General features: G+C 41.3%; 1 protein-coding gene across 2 annotated transcripts; it reads right to left on the bottom strand.

Moving 5' to 3' along the window:
* Positions 1–2,225: 2,225 nt before the first annotated feature.
* ZNF483 (zinc finger protein 483) lies at positions 2,226–16,320 on the bottom strand. Of its 2 annotated transcripts, none has more exons than XM_058523764.1 (6): positions 16,262–16,320; positions 14,031–14,572; positions 12,199–12,287; positions 9,734–9,860; positions 9,275–9,370; positions 2,226–6,094 (listed from the first exon to the last, which is right to left on the bottom strand). In XM_058523764.1, exons 2-6 carry the CDS (start codon positions 14,416–14,418, stop codon positions 4,527–4,529), a joined length of 2,268 nt encoding a protein of 755 aa, XP_058379747.1. In that variant the 5' UTR covers positions 14,419–14,572; positions 16,262–16,320; the 3' UTR covers positions 2,226–4,526. The 2 variants fall into 2 exon arrangements, with proteins under 2 accessions (XP_058379747.1, XP_058379748.1); XM_058523765.1 differs by lacking the exon at positions 16,262–16,320 and adding an exon at positions 14,865–15,267.
* Positions 16,321–23,070: the final 6,750 nt, after the last annotated feature.

Here is a 23,070-nt window from a genome sequence, read left to right as displayed (position 1 = left end):
AAGAAATGAAAGCAGGGGCTCAGATATTTGTACACCACTGTTAATAGCAATGTTATTAACAACCAAAATGGTGGGGACCGGCCCTGTGGTGTAGTGGTTAAGTTTGCACGCTCCACGTAGGCGGCCCAGGGTTCGCAGGTTCACATCCCGGGCATGCACCTACACACCACTCATCAAGCCATGCTGTGGCGGCATCCCACATACAAACCAGAGGAAGACTGGCACAGATGTTAGCTCAGTGACAATCTTCCTCAAGCAAAAAGAGTAAGATTGGCAACAGATGTTAGCTCAAGGCCAATCTTTCTCACCAAAAAAAAAAAACAAAAAACCAACCAAAATGGTGGAAATAACCTAAATGTCCACTGATACATGAACAGATAAACATAATGTGGTATACACATACCATGGAATATTATTCAGCCTTAAAAAGGAATGAAATTCTGACATATGCTACAACATGAACCTTAAAAACATTATGCTAAGTGAAAAAACCCAAACACAAAAGGACAAATATCGAATGATTCCATTCATATGAGGTACCTAGAATAGTCAAATCCATAAAGACAGAAAGTAAAAAAGTGTTTACCAGGGGCCTGGGGGAGGTAAGAGGAGAATGGGAAGTTACTGGTTTATGAGTAGAGTTTCAGTTTGGGATAAGGGAAAAATTTCAGAGAGGAATAGTGGTGGTGATTGCACAACAATTTAATGTCACTAAATTTTACACCCAAAAAGGGTTAAAATGGTCAATTTTAGCTTACACGTTTTGCCACATTAAAAAAAGAATCCTAAAGTAAATAAAAGTAAATCCATTGACAGGAGAAGCCTTGTCTTTTCCTGTGACCTCAAAGAAATTTCTTCAATAGAAACTCATTAAGAGGAAACATTTTTAAAAGCAAGGTCTTCACTTCAAAGTAAAATGTGTCATAGGGCTGATTTTAATACTCATCAATGTAGACACATGGCATAAAGTTAAATAAACGTTAAAAAAAGCAGTTCTACAGAGTCAAAAGAAGTTTAAAACCTTTTAATGATCTGATGTAATCCAAAAATGAATTTAAGTATTTAGATGACGGGTCAGATTAAATACCCTTTAGGCAACATACCTAAGCAGTTACTGAAACCAAGCTTTGGACAAATATCGTGCAGCAGGGTTTGAGGTTGTCCTCTGTGGCTAATACATGGTATTTAGAAAGTTCATACTGGATAAAGGACTTGTATGTAAAATAAAAAGAACTAAAACTCAATAACAACCCAATTTTTTAAATGAACAAAACATGTGAACAAACATTTCACCAAAGAAGATATATGAATAGCTAAAGAGCACATGAAAAGATTCTCAACATCATTAGCCATCAGGGAAATGCAAATTAAAACCATAAAGAGATACCACTTCAACCACTAGGATGGCTATAATAAAAAAAAACAGTAACAAGGATTAGTGAGGATGTTCCCTCACCAAGAACCCTCATACACTGCTGCTCAGAATGTAAAATGATGTCGCTTTGGAAAACAATTTGGCCATTTCTTAAAAAGCTAAACAAAAATTTACCATACGACCCAGCAACTCCACCCTGGCAGCTACCTAAGAAAAATTAAAACATATGTCCACATAAAGACTTGCATGTTAAGGGTCAAAGCAGCATTATTATTATTATTTTTTTTTTTGAGAGAGAGATCAGCCCTGAGCTAACATCCATGCTAATCCTCCTCTTTTTGCTGAGGAAGACCAGCTCTGAGCTAACATCTATTGCGAATCCTTCTCCTTTTTTTCTTCCCCAAAGCCCCAGTAGATAGTTCTATGTCATAGTTGCACATTCTTCTAGTTGCTGTATGTGGTACGAGGCTTCAGCATGGCCGGAGAAGCAGTGCGTCGGTGTGCGCCTGGGATCCGAACCCGGGTCGCCAGTAGCAGAACGTGCGCACTTAACTGCTAAGCCACAGGGCCGGCCCCAAAGCAGCATTATTCTTAACAGCCCAAAACTGTAAACAACCCATACGTCCTTCGACTGGTGAATGGACAAAATACAGTATACCCATACAATGGGATATTGAACAACAAAAAGGAATAAAGTACTAATATGCTACAACATGGATGAACTCAGAAACACCTTAGAGAAAAACTAACAAAAGAATACATATGATTCCATTGATATAAAACGTCCAGAAAAGGCAACTCTACAGAGAGTAGACAGATGAGTGGTTGCCCGGGCAGGGGAATGAAACTGTAAATGAACATGAATGATCCTACTGAGGTGATAAAATGTTCTAAATAACGGTGATGATTGCACAACTCAATGAATTTGCTAAAACTTATTGAACTGTACACTTGAAATGATTTTTACGATATGTAGTTTATACCTCAAGAGAGTTGTTAAAAAAAAAAAAAGTTTATGTTCCAGATTCCCAACTGATATTGGTATAAAACATCCTCTTATGAATTAGGAAATATAACTAGTAAACATCCTGGAACAAGCCTCTTTTCAAGAATTTTTACATATTTAATTTCTATAAATTGTATCTTTTCAAAAGAAACAAACCAAGGTTTACGTCTTTTCAGAAAAAAACTTAAACCAGGGTAAATGGTTCTCATAAGCCATATTCCTTCCATGGCTAAAATTTCCCTGGTTGGTCCATTTAGCAATAACTGTGCAAATCAGTTTATCACACAGCAACATCTGAACTACAGGATTTGGGGGAAGTGAAGGCACAAGAAAGAAATAATAAAAATATTATCCAGAGGTAGCACTGAAAACCTAAACCCATTAAGTCATAGCAGATATTGCCGAGTCTCAGATGAGCATTAAGTATCTTCTCACTTCGATAAGCCGTGAGTCTTCTGGTTTCATTCTCTTTTTATAGGAGCGGCCTCAAATGTCAACTTTAGGAACTTTATACCCTCATTTAGTCAGTGGGGCTCCTCCAGAACCCTATCACCTGAGACCCAAACCTAACGGACTTCGGCTTTTTAGTTCCTTGTTCACAGTTAGAAGTTATTATTCGACTCCACCAATGAAATTTGTAAGGAATAATCCACTAAATTCTGTATACTCGATTCCTTTAAGGTCTAATTTCACAAGAGAAAACTTAACTGAACATTTATTCTGTATCATTTCTACATTCTTTTCCTGAATCTCACTATCAATGCAGCCTCTTGAGAGTTTAGGATACATCTTCTCCAGATGGTAGGGGATCATACCAAATTCCTACAGCGGGCAAGTCACATTATATAAGCGAGAGAACTTGGCAAGTAGAAGAGTAGATTCCCCATCTAAAGGTAGCCACTGCTACCACAACCAGCTACTGCGCCATCAAAATATGGGCCAGTGTTGTCAGCCTTTGTATTTTTCAAGACAAGCCTTTTTGTTTTTTTGGGTGAAATCCAGTTTTTAAATGGTGGCAACTAACTCCACACACAATTACATACATACATACATACACACACACAAGCACACACACCTTCCTGTGCAGACCAATGAAAACACGTCAAGGAGCCCAATCTTAGCTTGTGACCTTTGTCATACAGAATGTTTACACTCCGACTACAGGAAGCTGTACTTAGTAAAGGCAAAATTTTTAAAAATAGAATTCTATTTTGCAAAAGGCAATCTGTCCAGAATAGCTCTGTTTTCAGCACTCATTTCCTCCCAACCTCCCACAACCCCCAATCTGTTTTCCTAGGACAGTTACTCCCATGGCTGAGATGGCTCAGGTGCACGCCTTCGAGATTCTCAATCCCTCAGCCAATGCCCAGAGGAAAAACAGGCTGGGATGCTTTGTCCAATTAAAACGTTCCCTGAAGGCAAACTTGTTTGGGCTTCGCTGACTTGTTTCTGTTTATAACATTCTAGTAATTCCGGTGTCAAATATTCCAAAAACATACTGCATTCTAAGCATTCAGTATCCTAAATGAGTAATTTTCTACTAGAGAAACTTGAAAATTCCAATGAAAAGGTTTAACTTATTCCCACAGCTTCAGAAAATATCAGAGGTACAAAAAAAAAAAAAAAAAAAACAAAACTCAAAAATCATTAGCCCCACCCCTTCATTCTACCAGTAAAGAAACTAAAATTCAGCAAGGTCAAATGATTTGCCCAAGGTTACAAAGCTAGTGGGTCAGCAAATTGGGACAGAACCTAGGCTATCTGACCCAGGTCAAGCTCTCTTTCTATTACACTACATGGCAGTGGAAGAGGAGGCTAGAAGGGAGGGAAATCTGAAGAAAAGAGGTTATAAGGTGGGTCCCGTGCACCCCTCCCCTGCTTTTTAAATTCACATTTGGCCTTTCAGAATCATTTCTCATCTCATACTACTTTCTTCACTTTCCACATGACTTCATCAACCCTAACGACCATCTACTAAAAGTTGACATCCTTGAAAGAGGGGTGAATGGGAAAAAGTATATTTTTCCTAGCTGCCAACCCATCCAAGTCGCAGCTACTAATTAATGCTGTGGTAGTTTACATCCCAGATTTTTAACAAGGGACCATTTTGACTAAGTTTCCCCCCACCCTACTATCTTCCAAGAATTACTCTCCAGAATGAAATCCCCGATGTCTGATGAGGCCTGAATTACTTTTAAATGTCTTCTCACACTCATTACATTCATATTCTCTCCTTCCAGTATGAATTTTCAGGTGTTCCACAAGGATTGAGCTTCGACTAAAGGTCGCTCCACAATAGTTACATTCATAGGGTTTCTCTCCAGTGTGAATACGATGATGCTCATTAAGAGATGAACTCTGACTGAAGGATTTGCCACATTCTTTACATTTATAAGGTTTTACACCAGTATGAATTCTCTGATGACGACTAAGGAGTGAATGGGTAGGGAAGGCTTTCTCACACTGGTTACATTTGTAGGGTTTTTCTCCTGAATGAAGTCTCTGATGATATATGACAGATGTAAAATGGCTGAAAGTCATCCCACAATCATTACACAAATATGGTTTTTCTCCAGTGTGAATTCTCTGATGTCTGGTAAGGCAAGAATTCTGTCTAAAGGCTTTTCCACACTCACCACATTTATAGGGTTTCTCTCCAGTATGAATTCTCTGATGTTTGGAAAGGGATGAGCTATGACTGAAGGATTTTCCACAGTTATTACATGTGTAGGGTTTCTCTCCAGTATGAATTCGCTGATGTTGAATAAGAGATGAACTGTCACTAAAGGGTCTCCCACAATCTTTACATTTATACGGTTTTTCTCCAGTATGAACTCTCTGATGTTTAATGAGATGGGCACTCAGCGTGAAAGCTTTTCCACAATCATCACATTTGTAGGGTTTCTCTCCACTATGAGTTCTATGATGTGGTGTGAGTGATGAGCTGTCACTGAAAGCTTTTCCACATTCATTGCACATGTAGGGTTTCTCCCCAGTGTGAATTCTCCTGTGTTTGGTCAGTGAGGCACTGTAGCCAAAGGCTTTTCCACATTTGCTACATTTATGGGTTTTTTCTTCAGTCTCAGTTCCCTCATCTTTATTCAAGGTGGTGTCTTGACATAAATCTTTCCGACATTTTTCACACGTAGAGTGTTTTTTCCTACTAAGGGAGGACCTTTGAATAAAGGCTACCCCACAGTTACTGCACTTCTGGGACTTATCCCCCAAATGAATTTTCTGATGTTTCTGATGTTCAGTAAGAGATGAAGAATGACTTAAGACTTTCCTGACTTCATTACACTTCCGTGGCTTTTCTCCATTGTGTTCTTTGCGGTTCTGAATAAGGTCTGAATGAAAACTGAAGGGCTTCTTGCATTCATTATACCTCCGAGATTTCTTCCTTAAGTAGACTCTCAGATGTTTAATTATGTCTGAAGTTTGCTTGAAACTACTTCCATAGGAGCTCTTTTCTGGGTCAAATTCCTCACCCTTTTTGCCTCTCCCGTGAGTTTTCCTTTGTGTGACTGCTACTTGCGAATATTCCTTACTGCTACGATCCTCCTCTAATCTGCCATAACGTCTCGAGGATTCTCCCATCAAGCCATAATCACCACCCGTTAGGTATCTTTCTATTATTTTATCTAAAGTTGATTCTTCCATAAGAACATCTTGATTTCGAACAGATTCCTTCAATTCACCTCTAGGTTTACACTCTAAAAGAAATAACAAATAGAATATTTCCTGTTTGTAATAAAGAAAGCTGCTGTATTTGGGACTGAAATAGGAATAGAGAAAGTAATGACTATAAGGAAAATGGCTTGGACAGTTCTCAAATACAGTCTTATAAAACAGGGAAGGGAAAGGTGATACAGGGAAACTAGGTAAAACACAGAGGTTAGGAAAAATATTAAGGAAGATGAAAAGTTTGTGTTTCATAGTTAGAAATGCAAGTCCTCACCCTCATTTCAAATTTCTATATTAGGTTCAAACTTATTCTCCCTATATCCAATCTATTCTCTTTCCAAACAATAATAATGATAGTGCAGACATTTATTGAATACTTACCAAATGCCAGGTCCCATATCAAGCACTTTACTTGTATTTCACTTAACCTCCACAACAACCCTATGAAGTAGGTCCTATTATTATCCGTTTTATGGATGTGACAACTAGGCGCGTAGAAGATCAGTAGCTTGCCCAAGGTCACGTGCTGTAAGTGGCAGAGCCAGATTTTTAACCTAGTTTGATACCAAAGCCCATGCTTTTGATCCCTATACCACACTGCCTCTCCCTAAGGCGGCCACACAGCACAAAGTTTATAGAAAACATTACTCACATCACAGATATACAACATCATCTATACTAGACTTTCAAAGGTCACCACAATCCAGCCCTATCGACCTTATGGATACTCCAATCAGGCATCCATTTACTGCCCCTCTACATTACAGCATTTTCAATCCTATTCTTCCAGTCTGAATACTTCATACTACCTAGAATGCAATCCCATAGCACCTTCACCACTGCAAACATATAAATTTGACAGGGCCTCGGGTTCAAGTCCCACAGTCTCCACAGAGCTTTCTCCAATACCATATTCTTAGCGTTTATTCTCTTCTTAGAACTGTGAATTCCTTTACTAACCACATCATTCATCTTGGCTCTTAATCATGAGATTACACTGTCACTTTCAGAAAGCTATTTTGTAAACAGATAACTATAAAATACAAAATCCTATTACCCAGAAGTTTAAAAATCCTATTACCCATTACCCATTGTTTCAAAATCGTGTATTTTCTTCTAGAAATTTTTCTATATATTTTAGAATAGAAAAATTACGCGTAATATGTAGTGTTACTTTTTTCATTCATAATTCTTTCCCATCTCATTGGTAATTCTTCATAAAGATAATTTTAATCAGTCACATAATAATCCATCACATAGATATATCATAATTTAGTTATTCCCTTACTGAATGTTTATCAAACGATTATTTCTTCGGAAGTGTCATAAAAATGGAATTACTGAACCAAAAAGTAGAAAAGTTATACCATTATATAATATATGATGAAAAGAAGTACCTGAGTACTCATCTCTGATCAAATCATCTTTCTTTAAATCTTTGCAAATTTGATTCACAATAAATAGTATCATTGCTTTAAATGTATATTTCACTGTCGACCAGTGACTAGGAACGTTTTCTTCATGTTCACATCTATTTAAATTTTAATTTTGTCAGTTACTTTTAATGTTATCAGCTACCTACTCAAGTTCTTTGCCTATTTTTCGAACACACTCAGTGTTCCTTACTGATTTGCATGAGCTTTTTATAAATTATGGCTACTGACTCTGCTTTGTCCGTCAAAAACTTTTTTCTCCAGTCTGTTGTAAATGACTTTTTAAACAAAGTGTTGGGGCTGGCCCGGTGGCGTAGCAGTTAAGGGCTCGTGGTCCGCTGTGGCGGCCTGGGGTTTGCAGGTTCAGATCCTGGGTGCACACCGACGCACCTCGTCCAGCTATGTTGTGGCGCCATCCCATATAAAATAGAGGAAGATGGGCACGGATGTTAGCCCACGGCCAATCTTCCTCAGCAAAAAGAGGAGTATTGGCAACAGATGTTACCTCAAGGCTGGTCCTCCTCACAAAAAAAAATAACCAAGGTGTACATCTAAATGATGCTTTTTTACATAAGTATCTTGTGAGGAAGGGCATATATTTATACCAAGGCTGCTAGATTTTACTCAAAACAATTTTCAAATCCATTTTTGGAATTACTCTCTCAAATCCTACTTTAACGTAATAAGACAACTGCTGTCCTTTATTTATGTAACTATACTAGAAACAGCCAACAGGCTGACTAAAATGAATGCTAAGAAGATGGAATAGAGCAAAGTGAATTGTTTTTTCTTTAAAATAAACCAACATATTGATATATAAGTAAATGATTTATTTTTATTTTTTAAAATGTCAATTTATTTATTGTTAAATTTTAAAGGATGAAAAAAAAATGTAATCCCTCAAAGATAACCAGTGTTAACATGAATATTCTCCAGAAATTAAAATTCCATATATATCTATATATTTAGACATATACATGTATGTGTGTATTTTTCTCCTTTTAACAAAAGTGGGATTATACTATATGTGCTGTCCACTGGATGAATTCCTACTTATCCTTCAAGATTCAACTCAAACATTAACTAGGCCCTTGCTCCTATGTTTTCCCACTGCTTCTTATACATGCCATTATTATAGTATACACTCATTACTGACACTTTTTATTTTGGTATCTGTTATCTACAGCATCCATAAAAACGTGCCCCTCATATCCCCTCCCTCTAGGGCACTTACCTAACACCCCTGCTGCTGCTCTATGACTCCACCATGGCATTCACACCAAGGCCACGTTCCCACAGGCTGCTCCCAGTCAATGACAAAGATAGCGGGGATACTTAGGCAGGCCTGTTTCCGTGAGACATAGGGCTCGGAGAGGCGACTCTGGCTGACTCTTTTTTGGCCTTGCCAAAACTTTCCTAAAGTGCATGTCAGTCTAAAACTCTTCCTACCCACCCTTCCTCCCTTCTCTCACAAGTGTTAGACTTGCAACATGCTCTGACAGCTCTCTCAGCCTCTTCCAGCTCCCTCTCCATTTTCCTTCACTGGAATTTTCCCCAGTAAGTCTCTGGCAGTGGCTAATCATGTCTTGACACCTACTTTTCAGAGGACCCAAATTAACAGTTTCCCCTGTTAAAATGAACATTCCAGGAAGGCAAGGGGTATGTTCTCATCATCTTTCTATTTTAGCATCTAGCCCACCCAATATTTCAAAAGCTCTTCCCAAATGACTTGGTAAGCAACTGTCTAATCTCCTTGTCTACTTTTCACCAACTCACCTGATCTGGAGCCTTTTAAGACTTCTTTTTGCAGCAACCATGGTAGTTCAGCCCACGTTAGCTGGGAAATCAAATCTAATTTGGAAACTGGAAAGCCTGCTCATAGAGAAAAGAATAGTAAATGGCTATTTTTGCATAGAACAAAGACATTCCAACCTTCACACATAGCCTCAGGGAGAGAAGATGCTGTCAAACAGACATCAATACTGAAATGTGAGGAGAAAACTGGGGAAGGTGTGGCCTTGATGACAGAAAAGTGATGCTCAACATTTCCAGTTCAATGAAGCAAAACTCTTTTTGGGGGAAAACGCTGCAGAAAAGTACATTTTCAAGACCCATTTTTAGGATTAGTCATACTACCCCTACATGCCCAGCCAAAACAGTTAACAGCACTTATCTTTTAATAATAGTGGACAAAAAGATATCCAGCCTATATGCCAGAAGAGAAGATGTCTTTACCCACAAACTCTAGGTTCCTACAGTTCTCCAGCAGCACTTCCTTATACAGCTCCTTCTGAAAAGGCTCCAGCTTCCTCCACTCTCCTCTGGAAAAGTTCACAGCCACATCCTTCAATGTCATGGATTCCTAGAACACCAAACACGGTCTTTTTGCATTGGATTATTCCCAAATAGATACTAAGGATTCAGAGACATGGTCAGGATATAAAATAATAGTTTTGATAGTATTCAAGTTTTTAAGAACTCCAAAGCAAGCTACAAAGTAGCTATTATACGACTATCACACGTGATACAGAACAAGATTATGACACAATCCCCTCTTTTTCCATTTAGTCCCTGGTGTGAAATGCTGTACTTGGATTCTCTGAAATGTCTAACATTGATCAAGTTCACCTTAACACATTGATTGCTAAGATTAACAGAAAAATATTAAATGAAAGATACAAATTACATTCCCAAACCCAAATTCGCAAAATTAACATGAGCTAACCACAAGCAATAGCTAATCACATTAAGAGTAATATCGGGGCCGGCCCATGGCTTAGTGGTTAAGTGCACGTGCTCTGCTACTGGCGGACCGGGTTCGGATGCCGGGCGAGCACCGACGCACGGCTTGTCCAGCCATTCTGAGGCCGCCTCCCACGTACAGCAACTAGAAGGATGTGCAACTATGACATACAACTATCTACTGGGGCTTTGGGGAGAAAAAGGGAAAAAAAGGAGGAGGATTGGCAATAGATATTAGCTCAAGGCCGGTCTTCCTCAGTGGGAAAAGAGGAGAATTGGCATGGATGTTAGCTCAGGGCTGATCTTCCTCACAAAAAAAAAAAAAAAAAAAAAGAATACTATCAGTGACTACATTCCAAATTTTGATTTCCAGTTTGTTATAAGTTGCAATTATTCTGTATCACAATCAAACAGATTCTTGTATTCAATAACATATTCACACTTGCAATTACTCCAAATTACAAACAAGCACAGTGACTCACTAAAATACACTCTCTACATGGGCCGGCCCCATGGCTTAACGGTTAAGTGCCCGCGCTCTGCTACTGGCGGCCCAGGTTCGGATCCCAGGTGCGCATCAATGCACCGCTTCTCCGGCCATGCTGAGGCCACGTCCCACATACAGCAACTAGAAGGATGTGCAACTATGACGTACAACTATCTACTGGGGCTTTGGGGAAAAAAAAGGAAGAGGATTGGCAATAGATGTTAGCTCAGAGCTGGTCATCCTCAGCAAAAAGAGGAGGATTAGCACGGATGTTAGCTCAGGGCTGATCTTCCTCATAAAAAAAATAATAAAATAAAATAAAATACACTCTCTATAGCACCCTCTGCAAGGCATTTTAAGAGGCCGTGCAGCAGAGTGGCTATCAGCACTTGTATTTGCTTCCTGTGGGTGCTGTAACAAATTACCATAACTTTGGTCGCTTAAAACCACAGAATTTTATTCTCCCACAGTTCTAGAGGCCAGAAGTCTGAAATCAAGGTGTCGGCAGAGCTGCGCTTCCTTCGGAGGCTCTGAGGGAAAATCTGTTTCTTGCCTCTTCCAGCTTTTCTGGTGGCTGCCAGCATTCCCTAGCGTTCCTTGGCTTGTGCCTTATTGCTCCAATCTTCACGCCGCTTTCTCCTGCTTGTGTGTTCAATCTCCCTCTGTCTCTCTCTTATAAAGACACTTGTGATGGCAATTAGGGCCCACCCATATAATCCAGAATAATTTCCTCATTTGAAAATCCTTAACTTATTCACACGTGCAAAGACCTTTCTTCCAAATAAAGTGACATTCACAGGTTCCAGGGATTAGGAAGTGGACCTATTTCGGGGAGCCGTTATCAGCCTACTCTAGCACTATTATTTACTATTGTGAATAAAATTTTTTCCTAGCTGGTAATTATTAGTATATAGGAAACTTACTGATTTGTAACCAGTTACTTCTCTCAACTAATTGTATGAGCTTCAGTATTCAGATAATTCTTTGAGGTTTTCCAAACAGACAATAATATCTGTTTGGATAATATACATTTGTCTCTTTCATACTAATACCTACCTCTTTTCTTTTTTATCTTACTGCATTGGCTAGAATATTCAGAAAATATTAATAGCAGTAAGGTTAGACATTCTTGTCCTTTTACAGGCATTGTGAGGATTGCTTTTTATTTTCCAACACGATCCAGCTGGAGATGTTTTTTTTACCATGTTAAGGAAATGTAATTCTATTTCTACCTAATTTTATCATGAATAATTGTTGAATTTTAGTATATAATTTTTTTGCTTTTATTAGAGTCCAACTTGTGACAAATTCTAGTAACTGAAATAAAATAGCATGTGAAGAATAAGCTCTAAGAATGTAAAGAATGTGAAGAAAAGGAAACTGCCTTAATTATTCTGGTATCTTTATACCTCTCAGTAGGAGCTAAGTTAAGTATTCAGTTACGAATGAAAACCAGTGAAAGGAAGCTTACCCAGGACTCAGTATTTGGAGGGACAGAAACTGTTTTATCTTCTTCACGGTTCTCTTCTTGGGAATTAAGAGAATCTTGAGACACTGGATCTACAAAGGAGGGGAAAAAAACAGTCCAGTCTTTCAGATGGATTCCTCAGACTAGAAATTCTTACCTATGGCCCTCTGGAGACAAAGGTCAGAAGAAACAGAAAAACAGCTTTCCCCACTCTTTCAAATACACAGAACAGCCACAGATACAGTTTCCTAGTAAAACCCAAGCTTTCTCCCCTACCCTGGAAAATATCCTTTCAATTCCTAAGCTCAAAAACGGACTTCCTTTATTCTATATACCCACGGTTTTAATTTGCAATAATACTGGTTTTTAAAATATTTATAATTTATAAGATATATTAAAGTAAAACAGCATATTTGTTTTATGTATTAATTTGTTTTCTCCGCAGTCCCAGCACAGTGCCTCACACGAGTCACTTTACAAACCAAAGCACCAAGCTGGTCTCAAGAACTAACTCCATCTCTGGGGTCACCAACAGATTCCTGCAGACAGAAATCAGGAATCTGAAAACATGAACTGAATGCATAAAATACCCTAAGGTGTCAACAGTTCTTCTTCTAACAAGGGAAAAGTGGTTTTTAAAATCATACTTCACTTTCTCATGAAAAGAATTTTAGGCAGCTTATTGATTAGACAATCAATAGAAATTAAGAATCCGAACTATGTAATCAAAGAAAAAAGAGGGATTATTTTAAGGAAACTGTTTACAGAATGCTAGAGCAATCAATTCACGAACTTTACTGCAGGGGCCTCCACACTGAGGCCCTACTTTTGCAGAAGCCCATGTTGCAGCGCCAAACAAGCCAGAGAAGCGCCAGGAAACCCAAATGTTAGATACGCCAATCAGCTGTGTGACCACAAAGTAAGTCTGTGGATGTAAACGCTATTTCCCCCGCTATCCCAGAACTCTTGGTAGAGTACAAACTGTCCCACATATGTAATGAGAGCCTGATCGTAAATAATATGCCACAATTATGTGGCATATCTGTAGACTATTAGAGGGATTTTATATAAGTTCAACCACACGCCCTTAAAGGGCTATCCACCCTAGAAATCTTTTCATCAATATTTTACAATAGTATAACTATGTTGTAATTCAGAGTTTATATTTTATACATATAGTGTATAATAACGTAATTATAAAAATATAAGTCAGCTGTTCCTCCCTTAAGGCTGTGGAACTGCACTATCCAATAGTGTAGTTGCTCACCACATACGACTATTTTAAATTTAAACTTAACTAAAACTTCAATGCCTTATTTGCACTAGCCACATTTCACATGCTTAACCTGAAGGGCAAAAACAGTGCAGAACCCATTTCCATCACAGCCAATACTGGACAGCCCCATTCTAGAAATGTGCTACTGCACAAGCTGGAGCGAGAAGTTGATGCCTGGGCTGGATGATACGCTTGTGACTCCAAACATTTTCAGATAATTTCTTTCTCTCCTGTGTTCTAAGGTCCCCTATTGCTCAAGGGTGAAAGGAAAGAAATCACTATTTCTTGAGCATCCACTATGTATTATACTTTATCTTGTTTAATCCTCACCACAAAACTAGAGAAGATGGGATCTCCTTTACATAGACAAAAAATTAAAGTTCTGAGAGGTTACGTAACTTGCCCAAGATCACGCAGTAAAACGCAGGGCCGATTCAAACACAGTCCCAACTCCAAACTTAAGACTCCTCTTTAGCAATAAATCGCTTTCTTGGGGGGTGTGTACTTTCATACCTTGAGGAGACCTCTCCCACTTCCTCCCTCCATCTATGAATCTCACCTTCCTTTTCTTCAAGCATTTGAGTCAAATCCTCTATTAGGGTCACCACTTCCTCACTACTCTCAGGATGCTGTGACTTTACCCAAATCCTGATCTCCCCAGGCAAAATGGTCAGGAATTGCTCAAACACCAAAAGCTCTAAAATTTGTTCTTTCGTGTGGATGTCTGGTCTCAGCCACTGAATGCAGAGCTCCCAGAGTTGATTCAGGGCTTTCCTGGGTCCAGCCACTTCTGAGTAACAAAACCACCTGAACCTCTGTCTGAAAGACTCTGGGTCAGCAGTGTCTCCTCTTAGGACAGCTTCTGGATTCCCGGGAGTCTCCATTCTTAGGACCTTGTTTTGTTCACTTGAGGCCAGAGTTTGAGGGTCTGGGGAGATGGCTGTCATCACGTTCAAGGGTACTACAGCTTGCAATATCTGTCACCAGCAGGAAGCCAGTCCCCTTTAGACTCTAGTTGAATATCAGCACAGTCCACCAACAGGCACTACAGACGGCAAAATATCAACGGTTCCAACGATGCAGTTTATGGCTTTGCAGCAACTGTCAAGAAACATAAGATATTAAATAAGGAAAACAAATTGTTAATCCTAAACACATTGTTCTCGGTTCGGTTCAGATATATATACACAGACACATACTCTCAGACGCTTAGAACAGCCCTGTCCAAGTACTATATTAAAAAATTAATTCTCTTTGGAGGTAAAAAGCCAAGGAGTTACTTAAGGGTAATTAAAGGTACCCTCCAAGAAAACAGTTTCTTCCGACTTAATACTCCTCATAAGTAAAATATATCTGAAAAGGCTCACTGTTACAAAAGGATCCAATCACAAACCGATCCAACAACTCCTGCCGTCTCTCAGCGAATGGACCCCCAGCTGAAGGGGGGTGACCATTCCCCACCAGCTGCTCAACTCAGAAGCCTGATTTCCTATTTGCCTCTGAAATTGCTCACATTATCAATAACAAAGTTCTGGTGGTTTTATTTTTCAAGCACCTCTCCATCCTATCCTACTGAAACTACCTAAGTACAGGCTTCTTCAATCCAGTCTCACACTGCAGCCTAAAGATTCCTTCTATTATGCAAAATATGGTTCTATCACTCTCCAATTGTCTCAAGATAAAATTCAAACCCAGAGGCCATGCATGATGATCTGGAGACTCTGCCCTGATGACCTCATCTCTTGAGCTCTAGCTGCCTCTGATGGACACTGCAGCCATAAAGAGGTATCTCCCCATTCCCAGACACCCTCCATCCCCTTCCAGCGCCATTCTCTCTCCTGGCAATGCTGCCTTATTTCCCTCTCCTGCCAAACTTGTACTCATTTTTTAGAACTTGACTCCTTCCAATTGTCACCTCCCGTGTGAAGCTTTCTCTGATCTCCAAGTACGCTTCTGCAGGGAGTCTGTCCTGTGTTGCACGCATTTTTTCACTCTACAAATAACTGAACGTCTACAATGAAGTGGGAACCCGGCACTATGGAGATAGGCATGAACAGGTCAGACAGGGTCCCCACCCTCCCTCACAGAGCACCCAGGAAATGATAATACAGCCAGAGATGAGCTACGATGCCGCAAGTTAAATGACACTCTCCTCCTGTTGCAATACCAGTAATTACCCACCTCCAAGCACAGAGCCCAGCAAACAGTATGCATGACGTCATTTATTCCTCTGCCAAATATTAGGCGGCTCCCAAGTACCGGGCGCCGTGCTGAGCACCTGGGACTCTGCGGTCACTGAGACACTGGTCTCGGTCTTCCAGGGAGCTTTCAACAGAGGCTCCGCGAAAACGTGACGCAGGCAGAAAAAACTTCTCAAACGAGGGAGAGGGTGGATCTGCCCCACAGCGGACGTTTGGCAACGTCTGAAAACATTTTGGTTACCACAACCGCGGAGGAGGGATGCTACTGGTACCTAGCGGGTAGAGCCAGGGATGCTGCTAAGCATCCTGCAATACACGGGACTGCCCATCGTCCCCCCCGGGACACACAGCAAGGAATTTTCCCGCCCAAAATGTCCAAGTACCGAAGTTTCGAGACCATGGGCGCATGGAGGGGACGGAGGCAAGCTCCGTCATTCAGGAGAGTGCCCACCTCCCACAGAAGCTGCAGCATTGGGAGGGCACAGCCAGGGCAGCCGGCTGCCCTCGGCCCCCAGCCCGCCCCTAGTACACCCTCGAAGCCGGCGACCTGGCCACAGCCCCCAAACTAGGGGCCCGAGACAACCACTACCTGCCGCAGGACACGCAGCCAGGACCAACGCCACCGCAATGAGCTTCTAGAAGCTGGTCCTGCAGGAGCTGCGCGCGCAAGCCGGCGGGATTGGGGGGGGGGGGTGCCGACACTGCGCCTGCGCAAGGGCGCAGAACTACGATTCCCGGAATGCGCTTGTGCCGCTTTGCGAAAGTCCTGTGCTTTCCATAGGCTCCCACCCTGGCCTGTTGCGCGTGGTCATTGGGAAGCTGCTGGTGGGCTCGGCCGGAGAATTATTGCTGCGCCAGAGGCCTACAGGCCTAGAACCATGTCAGGTTTTCAGACCTGTGATGGTGTGTTTCCTTGGTAACCCCAAACCATCTTTCCCTGCTCCTCTTCCTACGCTTTCTGAAATCCAGGCTGGAAAAACCCACCGCAGAGGCCTATTAGTGACGCGTTCAATGGAAGCCACAATGCTGCAACTTGAATTAAACAAATATTAATTTTATGAACTCCACACCTGCCGCCCTGTCCAAACCACCATCATGTCTCATCTGGATTATTGCAATAGCTTCTTAATTTTACTTTTCTTCTCTTGTCTATTCTTCATACTGCAACCAGAGAGATGCTTTAAAAACGTAGACCAGAATATGTCCTTCCTCTGCTTAAAACCCTGTGAAGGCTTCCCATTTCACTCAGTAAAAAGCCAAATCTTTACAATGGTCTCCAAGGCCCAACGGAATCTGGCCACCCATAACCTCCTTGACCCCTTCCCACTCCCCGCTCCAGGGACAATGGCCTCCTTGCTGGCTGTCTCCTTCCAACCCGCCTGGCGTTTCTGGCTGACATGCTCCTCCCCTAAGTAGCCGCATGGCTGACTCGCCCACCGTTCATATCTTTTCAATGAAGCTCTCCCACCAGGCTGCTTAAACTGGAACCCTACATTTCCACACTCCTGTTTCCCTCTAATGTATCATATAACTTTCTTATTTATTTATTTACTGCTTATTGTCTGTCTTCTTCACTAGAATATAAATTCCACAAGGATAAGGATTTTTATCTGGTTTGATTCATGAATCTCCAGGCCCTAGAACAGTACCTTGTGCATAGTAAGTGCTCAATAGGTATTTGTTGAGTATATGAATGGATTACTGAGGGCATAGCAAAAAGGGCTGAGAAACTCCAGAACTGTTTGGAGGGTTCTAATAACTAGATGACTTTGGAGGGGTGGAGTTGGGAGAGAAAGGCATTCTAGAATGAAGGAACAGGGTGAATCAAGGCCTTGAGCCTTTAAAAGAACAGAGCAAGCTCAACTAAATGAACCCCTGGGTTCGTCTCACAGGCACCAAGGCAAGCTGAGGAAACAGGACTGCCCACAGTGAAGAAGAAACTATCCCAGTCCCAGGTCTGAATTTGTGTGCTTCCCTACCCACCTCCCCTTGGCTGGCTGAAGATGGAGGAGATATCAAAGAGAAGCTAGAGAAAGTAGAGGAATATGAAATGAAATTGACTCACTAGCTTAACTGACAAGTCAGAGAAACTTTAATTAGTGTTTCTCAAATTTTATAGTACCTCAGAATCGCATGGTGTTATTCATTTGAATACACATTTGGGGACCCTCCCCCCCACAACCTGTTGCAGGTGATCCTTGGACTATGCTCTGAGAAACACTACACTAGTTGAAATATTCTGTAATTAAATGACATGCTACATATGAATAAATTACCAGGAAAGAATGACCCCTTCTTGGAACTGGTGGCCAAACTGTAACTTTTGATTAAAAGCAATCATCATGGGGGTCCGACTCGGTGGCGTAGTGGTTAAGTTCGTGCACTCTGCTTCCATGGCCTGGAGTTCGCAGGATTGGATCCTGGGTGTGGACCTACGCACTGCTTATCAAGCCATGCTGTGGCAGGCATCCCACATATAAAGTAGAGGAAGATGGGCACAGCTGTTAGCTCAGGGCCAATCTTCCTCAGCAAAAAGAGGAGGATTGGCAACAGATGATAGCTTAGGGCTAATCTTCCTCACCAAAAAAAATAAAAAAGAAAAGCAACCATCATGGTAAAGAGTGGTGGATTGTGCGTCAGTGAAGAAAAAGAAAACTATAAATCAATTAGTTTCACTGGTAAGCAATCTGGTGGGCTCTCTACCCAGGATAAGCGTACTCAGGAATACTTAAGCAAATAAGTGGGCTTTTTGTTTGTGTGTTTTTTAGCTGTTTTGGCTTCACTATGGAGAATAGATTGGAAAGAGGTCGGGCTGGAGGCAAAAAGACTAGTCTTGTCGGGAAGTTGTGCAGTAATCCAGGTGGGATGGTGGTGGCATGAAGTAAAGGTGGTCTAAACGGTGATGGACTTGTCGACTGAAGTAAAGAGTCCAGGTGGTGTTAGTGAAGGAGTTTATTCAATAATCAGTGTGAGGACTTGGAACCCCAGGAGTAGAGTTCAACAGAGGGCTCTGATGGAATGCTCCGAGAGGTGTGAGTTTAAGTGCAGCTTATGTCTCTTTCACAAACAGTGTACGTGCAGGGGAGAGGAAAAGAAAAAAAAAAAACTTACAACTAGATTTCATATATGTCAAAACAAGGGATAGAATACATCTGGGCTTTTCTCTAGATTATACATTGAAGGTAACATAAACAAGAATTTCTTGACTATACATCAAAAAAGTTCAGAGATGCTGACATTATCTACTTATGGAGGGACGCAAGGGCTAGGATCGTTAATTATTCCCTCAATCTCTAAGAAATGCAGCTGGAAATGTGAGAGCAAGCTACCCTTTATCTTTTCCTGTTGTGGCTCTGTCCAGCTGGCGTCTTCAGTCATGAGGTGTGGGGGTTGCAAGGTCATTTTGGCACAGGCTGAAGATGGTCTGCACAGCTGCTTCACAGTACGGTATGGAACTGACTTAAAGCCTATGCAGTTCGCTTGCTAGATTCACCTGTTAGACCAGGGAGAGGGGTCCCAAAAATCTGCCCACAAACTAAAAAAGACAGACCCAGGGCATAGTAGTATCAACAAATAGTAGTAGTAGGATTTGGTGATTTCATGCAAATATTGATGGGTGGGGACCAAGAAAAGATCAAAGATGATGCATTATGCGGCAGATTATATTTTATAAAGATGGCTGCACCCATGTATATCCCATCTGGATATATATTCTTACAATGCGATGTTAATGTCTTTCTGCTGAGAGGAGGTATCGATGTTTCCTCCCCCTTGAACCTGGATTGACCTTTGTAACTCCTTGAGCCATCTATTGGCTGTGGAGGTGATGCTGCCTGACTTCTAAGACTGGATACGTTGATGTAACTTGCACCAGCATCCCAGAAGCCCCACTTCCCCTTGTAGTCCCTTTCAGTTACCTTCCCAAGGATACCGCTATTCTGCCTTATAATGGAGTAGAACAGTTTTACTTATTTTCATGCCTAGAATCTAGAGCCTAGATAACTAGAATCATATGAGATGCACTGTCTTCTTTCATTTACATTATGTCTCTGTGATTTATCAGTATTGTTGCATGGGGTTATAAATCAACAAAAATCATTTATTTTCATTGCTGCATAGTATTCCCCTACGGCCTATTATTTATATTAAAGTTTCCTGTTTTAACAGCCTCTTGCCCAGCTTCTGTTCTCCTGTGTGGAGGTGGGGAGAAAGTATGTATGTGTTGTGTGTGTGTGAAGGGGCGAGTCTATCTGGTTTTCCTGTCTTCCTTCTAGAATCACCCCACTTTAAAGAAATTGAAGAGCCAACATCCGGCCTCCTCCCACCCCTATTGTACAGAAAATGACACCCAGTGCAGGGAAGGGGCTTGCCCAAAAGTCCCTCAGCTGGTAAATTGGCAGCTGACTGGCTGTGGCAGAAACCTTTCAGGAGGAAGGAGCACATCTTCCTCCATAACTACAGGGAGGAGGGCAGCCTAGGACTCTGATCAGGAGTCCAAGAGAGGAGTTTTAAAAGTTGTTGCTGGGGTTGGGCTGATGGTGCCGTTAAGTGCGCGCACTCTGCTTTGGCGGCCTGGGGTTGGCGGGTTCGGATCCTGGGCACGCACCAACGCACTGCTTGTCAAGCCATGCTGTGGCGGCGTCCCATATAAAGTGGAAGAAGATGGGCACGATGTCAGCTCAGGGCCAATCTTCCTCAGCAAAAAAAAAAAAAAAAAGAGGAAGATTGGCATTGTTAGCTCAGGGCTGATCTTCCACACCAAAAAAAGAAAAAGTTGTTGCTGTTTAAGTGCCGAAGTCAATCCAAAAGAAGTATTACGGATAAAGGGGAACATTCCTTTTTTTTTTTTTTGTGAGGAAGATCAGCCCTGAGCTAACATCCATGCCAATCCTCCTCTTTTTGCTGAGGAAGACTGGCCCTGGGCTGACATCTGTGCCCATCTTCGTCCCCTTTATATAGGACACCGCCACAGCATGGCCTGACAAGCGGTGCATCCGTGTGCGCCCGGGATCCGGCCCAGGCCGCCAGCAGCGGAGCGCGCACACTTAACCACTACGCCACGGGCCGGCTCCAAGGGGAACATTCCTGTTTGAAGCTCTTGGGTCCCCATCCCAGGCAGTCTTTGAGGTGTCTCTTTAGGACCCTGAGGGCCCCTGAGCTCCTACAATCTGAGCTTGGTCAAGGACATTAAGTCCTGGCCTCAAGGATGCCTCGCCTCCTCATGCCCCTCTCCCTGGCTCAGCTGGGGCTCCAACCATCCCAGAGCCAGCTAGAGGCCATTAACTCCTCTCTGGGAGAGCTGACCATCTCCTGAAAAGAAAAAACAAAAAACTCTCCTGCCTAGCTATGTAGAGTCATGATGGGGGAGGGGAGGGAGTATCTTCCAGAAAGAAAGAAGGAAAGAAATAGCGAGCAAGCTAGCTAGCAAGCTACAGTAAGGATCCACTAGAGGGAAAGAGGATGAAGATACTGAGCAAACGAACATTCTATAGAGTAAGGACTCAGAAACTAGGAGGAAACACAGATGGAGAGATTAGCCTTAAACAGCCAGAGCTGGGGGCCACTTTTCATTGTAACAGAAGGGAAGGAGGCAAAGAAGGGTGTAGACACAAGTAGGTATGTAACTGATGGCATCTGCTAAGAGATCATCTACTGAGATCTCAGCAGAAGTAGGTGGGAGTGGGATCTGAAGCTTGATGAGAGTAGGTTAGGTTTGAGATAGCTGCTGGGGAGAATATGAGCTGACCAGGAAAACACTGAAAGATTTCCCTGCAGTGTTAGAGACCACCACTTTATGTCATGTCGATATGTACATTGAATGATTTTTCTCTACATGTGCAAAGTAACTCCAGAATGGGTGCAGAGAAGAAGGATGGTTGGATTGATCCAGGAGATGGGGTTTGTAGGGTGAGTTTGACGGGAAGGTAATGGGACAAGGAGTTGAGGATACGAACAAAAGTATGTTTGAAACGATGAAAGATAGAATCTAATTTAGATAAGGAAGATGAAGATAAGAGTTAGCTAATATAAAAGAACAAAGTAGAGAGGTCAAAGGATAGGAGAAATCAAAGCTTAATAACCAATATACTCATAAAGTTAAACATAATACTTATTATATGACCCAGCAATCGCATTCCTAGGTATTTACTCGTGAGAAACGAAAACATATGCCCACAAAAATATCTGTATGGAAATGCTTATGGATGCTATATTAATAATTGGCAAAAACTGGGAACTACTCAAATGTGTAGCAACTCGTAAACAGATAAACAAATTGTCTTACATTCACACAGTGGAATACTACTCAGCAACAGAAAGGAATAAACTACTGATGTATGCAGCAATATAGCTGACTCTCAAAACCATGTGCTCAGTGAGAGAAGTCAGACACAAAACAGTACATACTGTATGATTCCATTTATATGACATTCTAAAAAGACAGAGTCACAGGGACAGAAATCAAATCAGTGGTTGCCAGGCTCTGGGAGTGGAGAGTAGGGACTCAAGGGAACTTTTGGGGGTGAGAGAAATACTCTATAGCTTAATTATGGTGGTGGTTACATGATTGCATATGTCTGTCAAATTATATACTGTGTACATTTTTCAAATAGAATTGTACACCTGAAAAATGTGAATTGTATTGTAAGTGAATGATGCCTCGATAGAAATGAAAGCATATTTGTGTATGACTGTTCACAGCAGCTTTTTTTTGTAATAGTTAAAAACTGGAAACATCTCAAATGTCCAGCAACTGGTGAATAGATAAACAATAAAAGATAGTGGTGCAGCCATTCAATGCAATACTACTCAGCAATGAAAAGGAATGCACTGTTGATACATGCCAAAGCCCGCACGAAATCTCAGAGTGAAAGTCAAACAAAAAAGAGTACTTAGTATATGATTCCATTTATATAAAATTTTAGAAAATATAAACTAATCTATAGTGACAGGAAGCAGATCAGTGTCTGCCTGGGAGGGGAGAGGTAGAAATTACAAAGGGCTATAAGGAAACTTTTGGAGGTGACAAATATGTTCATTATATCAATTGTTGTGATGTTTTCATGAGCATACACGTATGTCAAAACTCATCAAATTGTACTCTTTAAATATGTGTAGTTTATTGTTTATCAATTAAACCTGGATAAAGCTTAAAATTTTTGTAACTCAATAAACCTGACTTTCAGAAAAGAATGAATATATTGGAATAGTTGAGTGAAAGGCAGAATGACAGGCTAGTGGGTAGGCTAAAAGGTGAGAAAGCTTAAGCGGTAGAAGAGTTGTAGGTGGTGACCATGTCTAGGGTGTCCCTGTGGGAGTGGGTCACTGCAATGGACCGAAGGTGAAGGGGAATGGAGAAAACACGTTCAAGGAAATGAAAGGCCCAAGTGTGGGAGAGCT

Source organism: Diceros bicornis, chromosome 28 (assembly GCF_020826845.1).
Source record: "Diceros bicornis minor isolate mBicDic1 chromosome 28, mDicBic1.mat.cur, whole genome shotgun sequence".
Lineage (NCBI taxonomy): Eukaryota > Metazoa > Chordata > Mammalia > Perissodactyla > Rhinocerotidae > Diceros > Diceros bicornis.
Note: the sequence above shows the minus strand (reverse complement) of the source record. Positions and strands in the feature narration are given on the sequence as shown.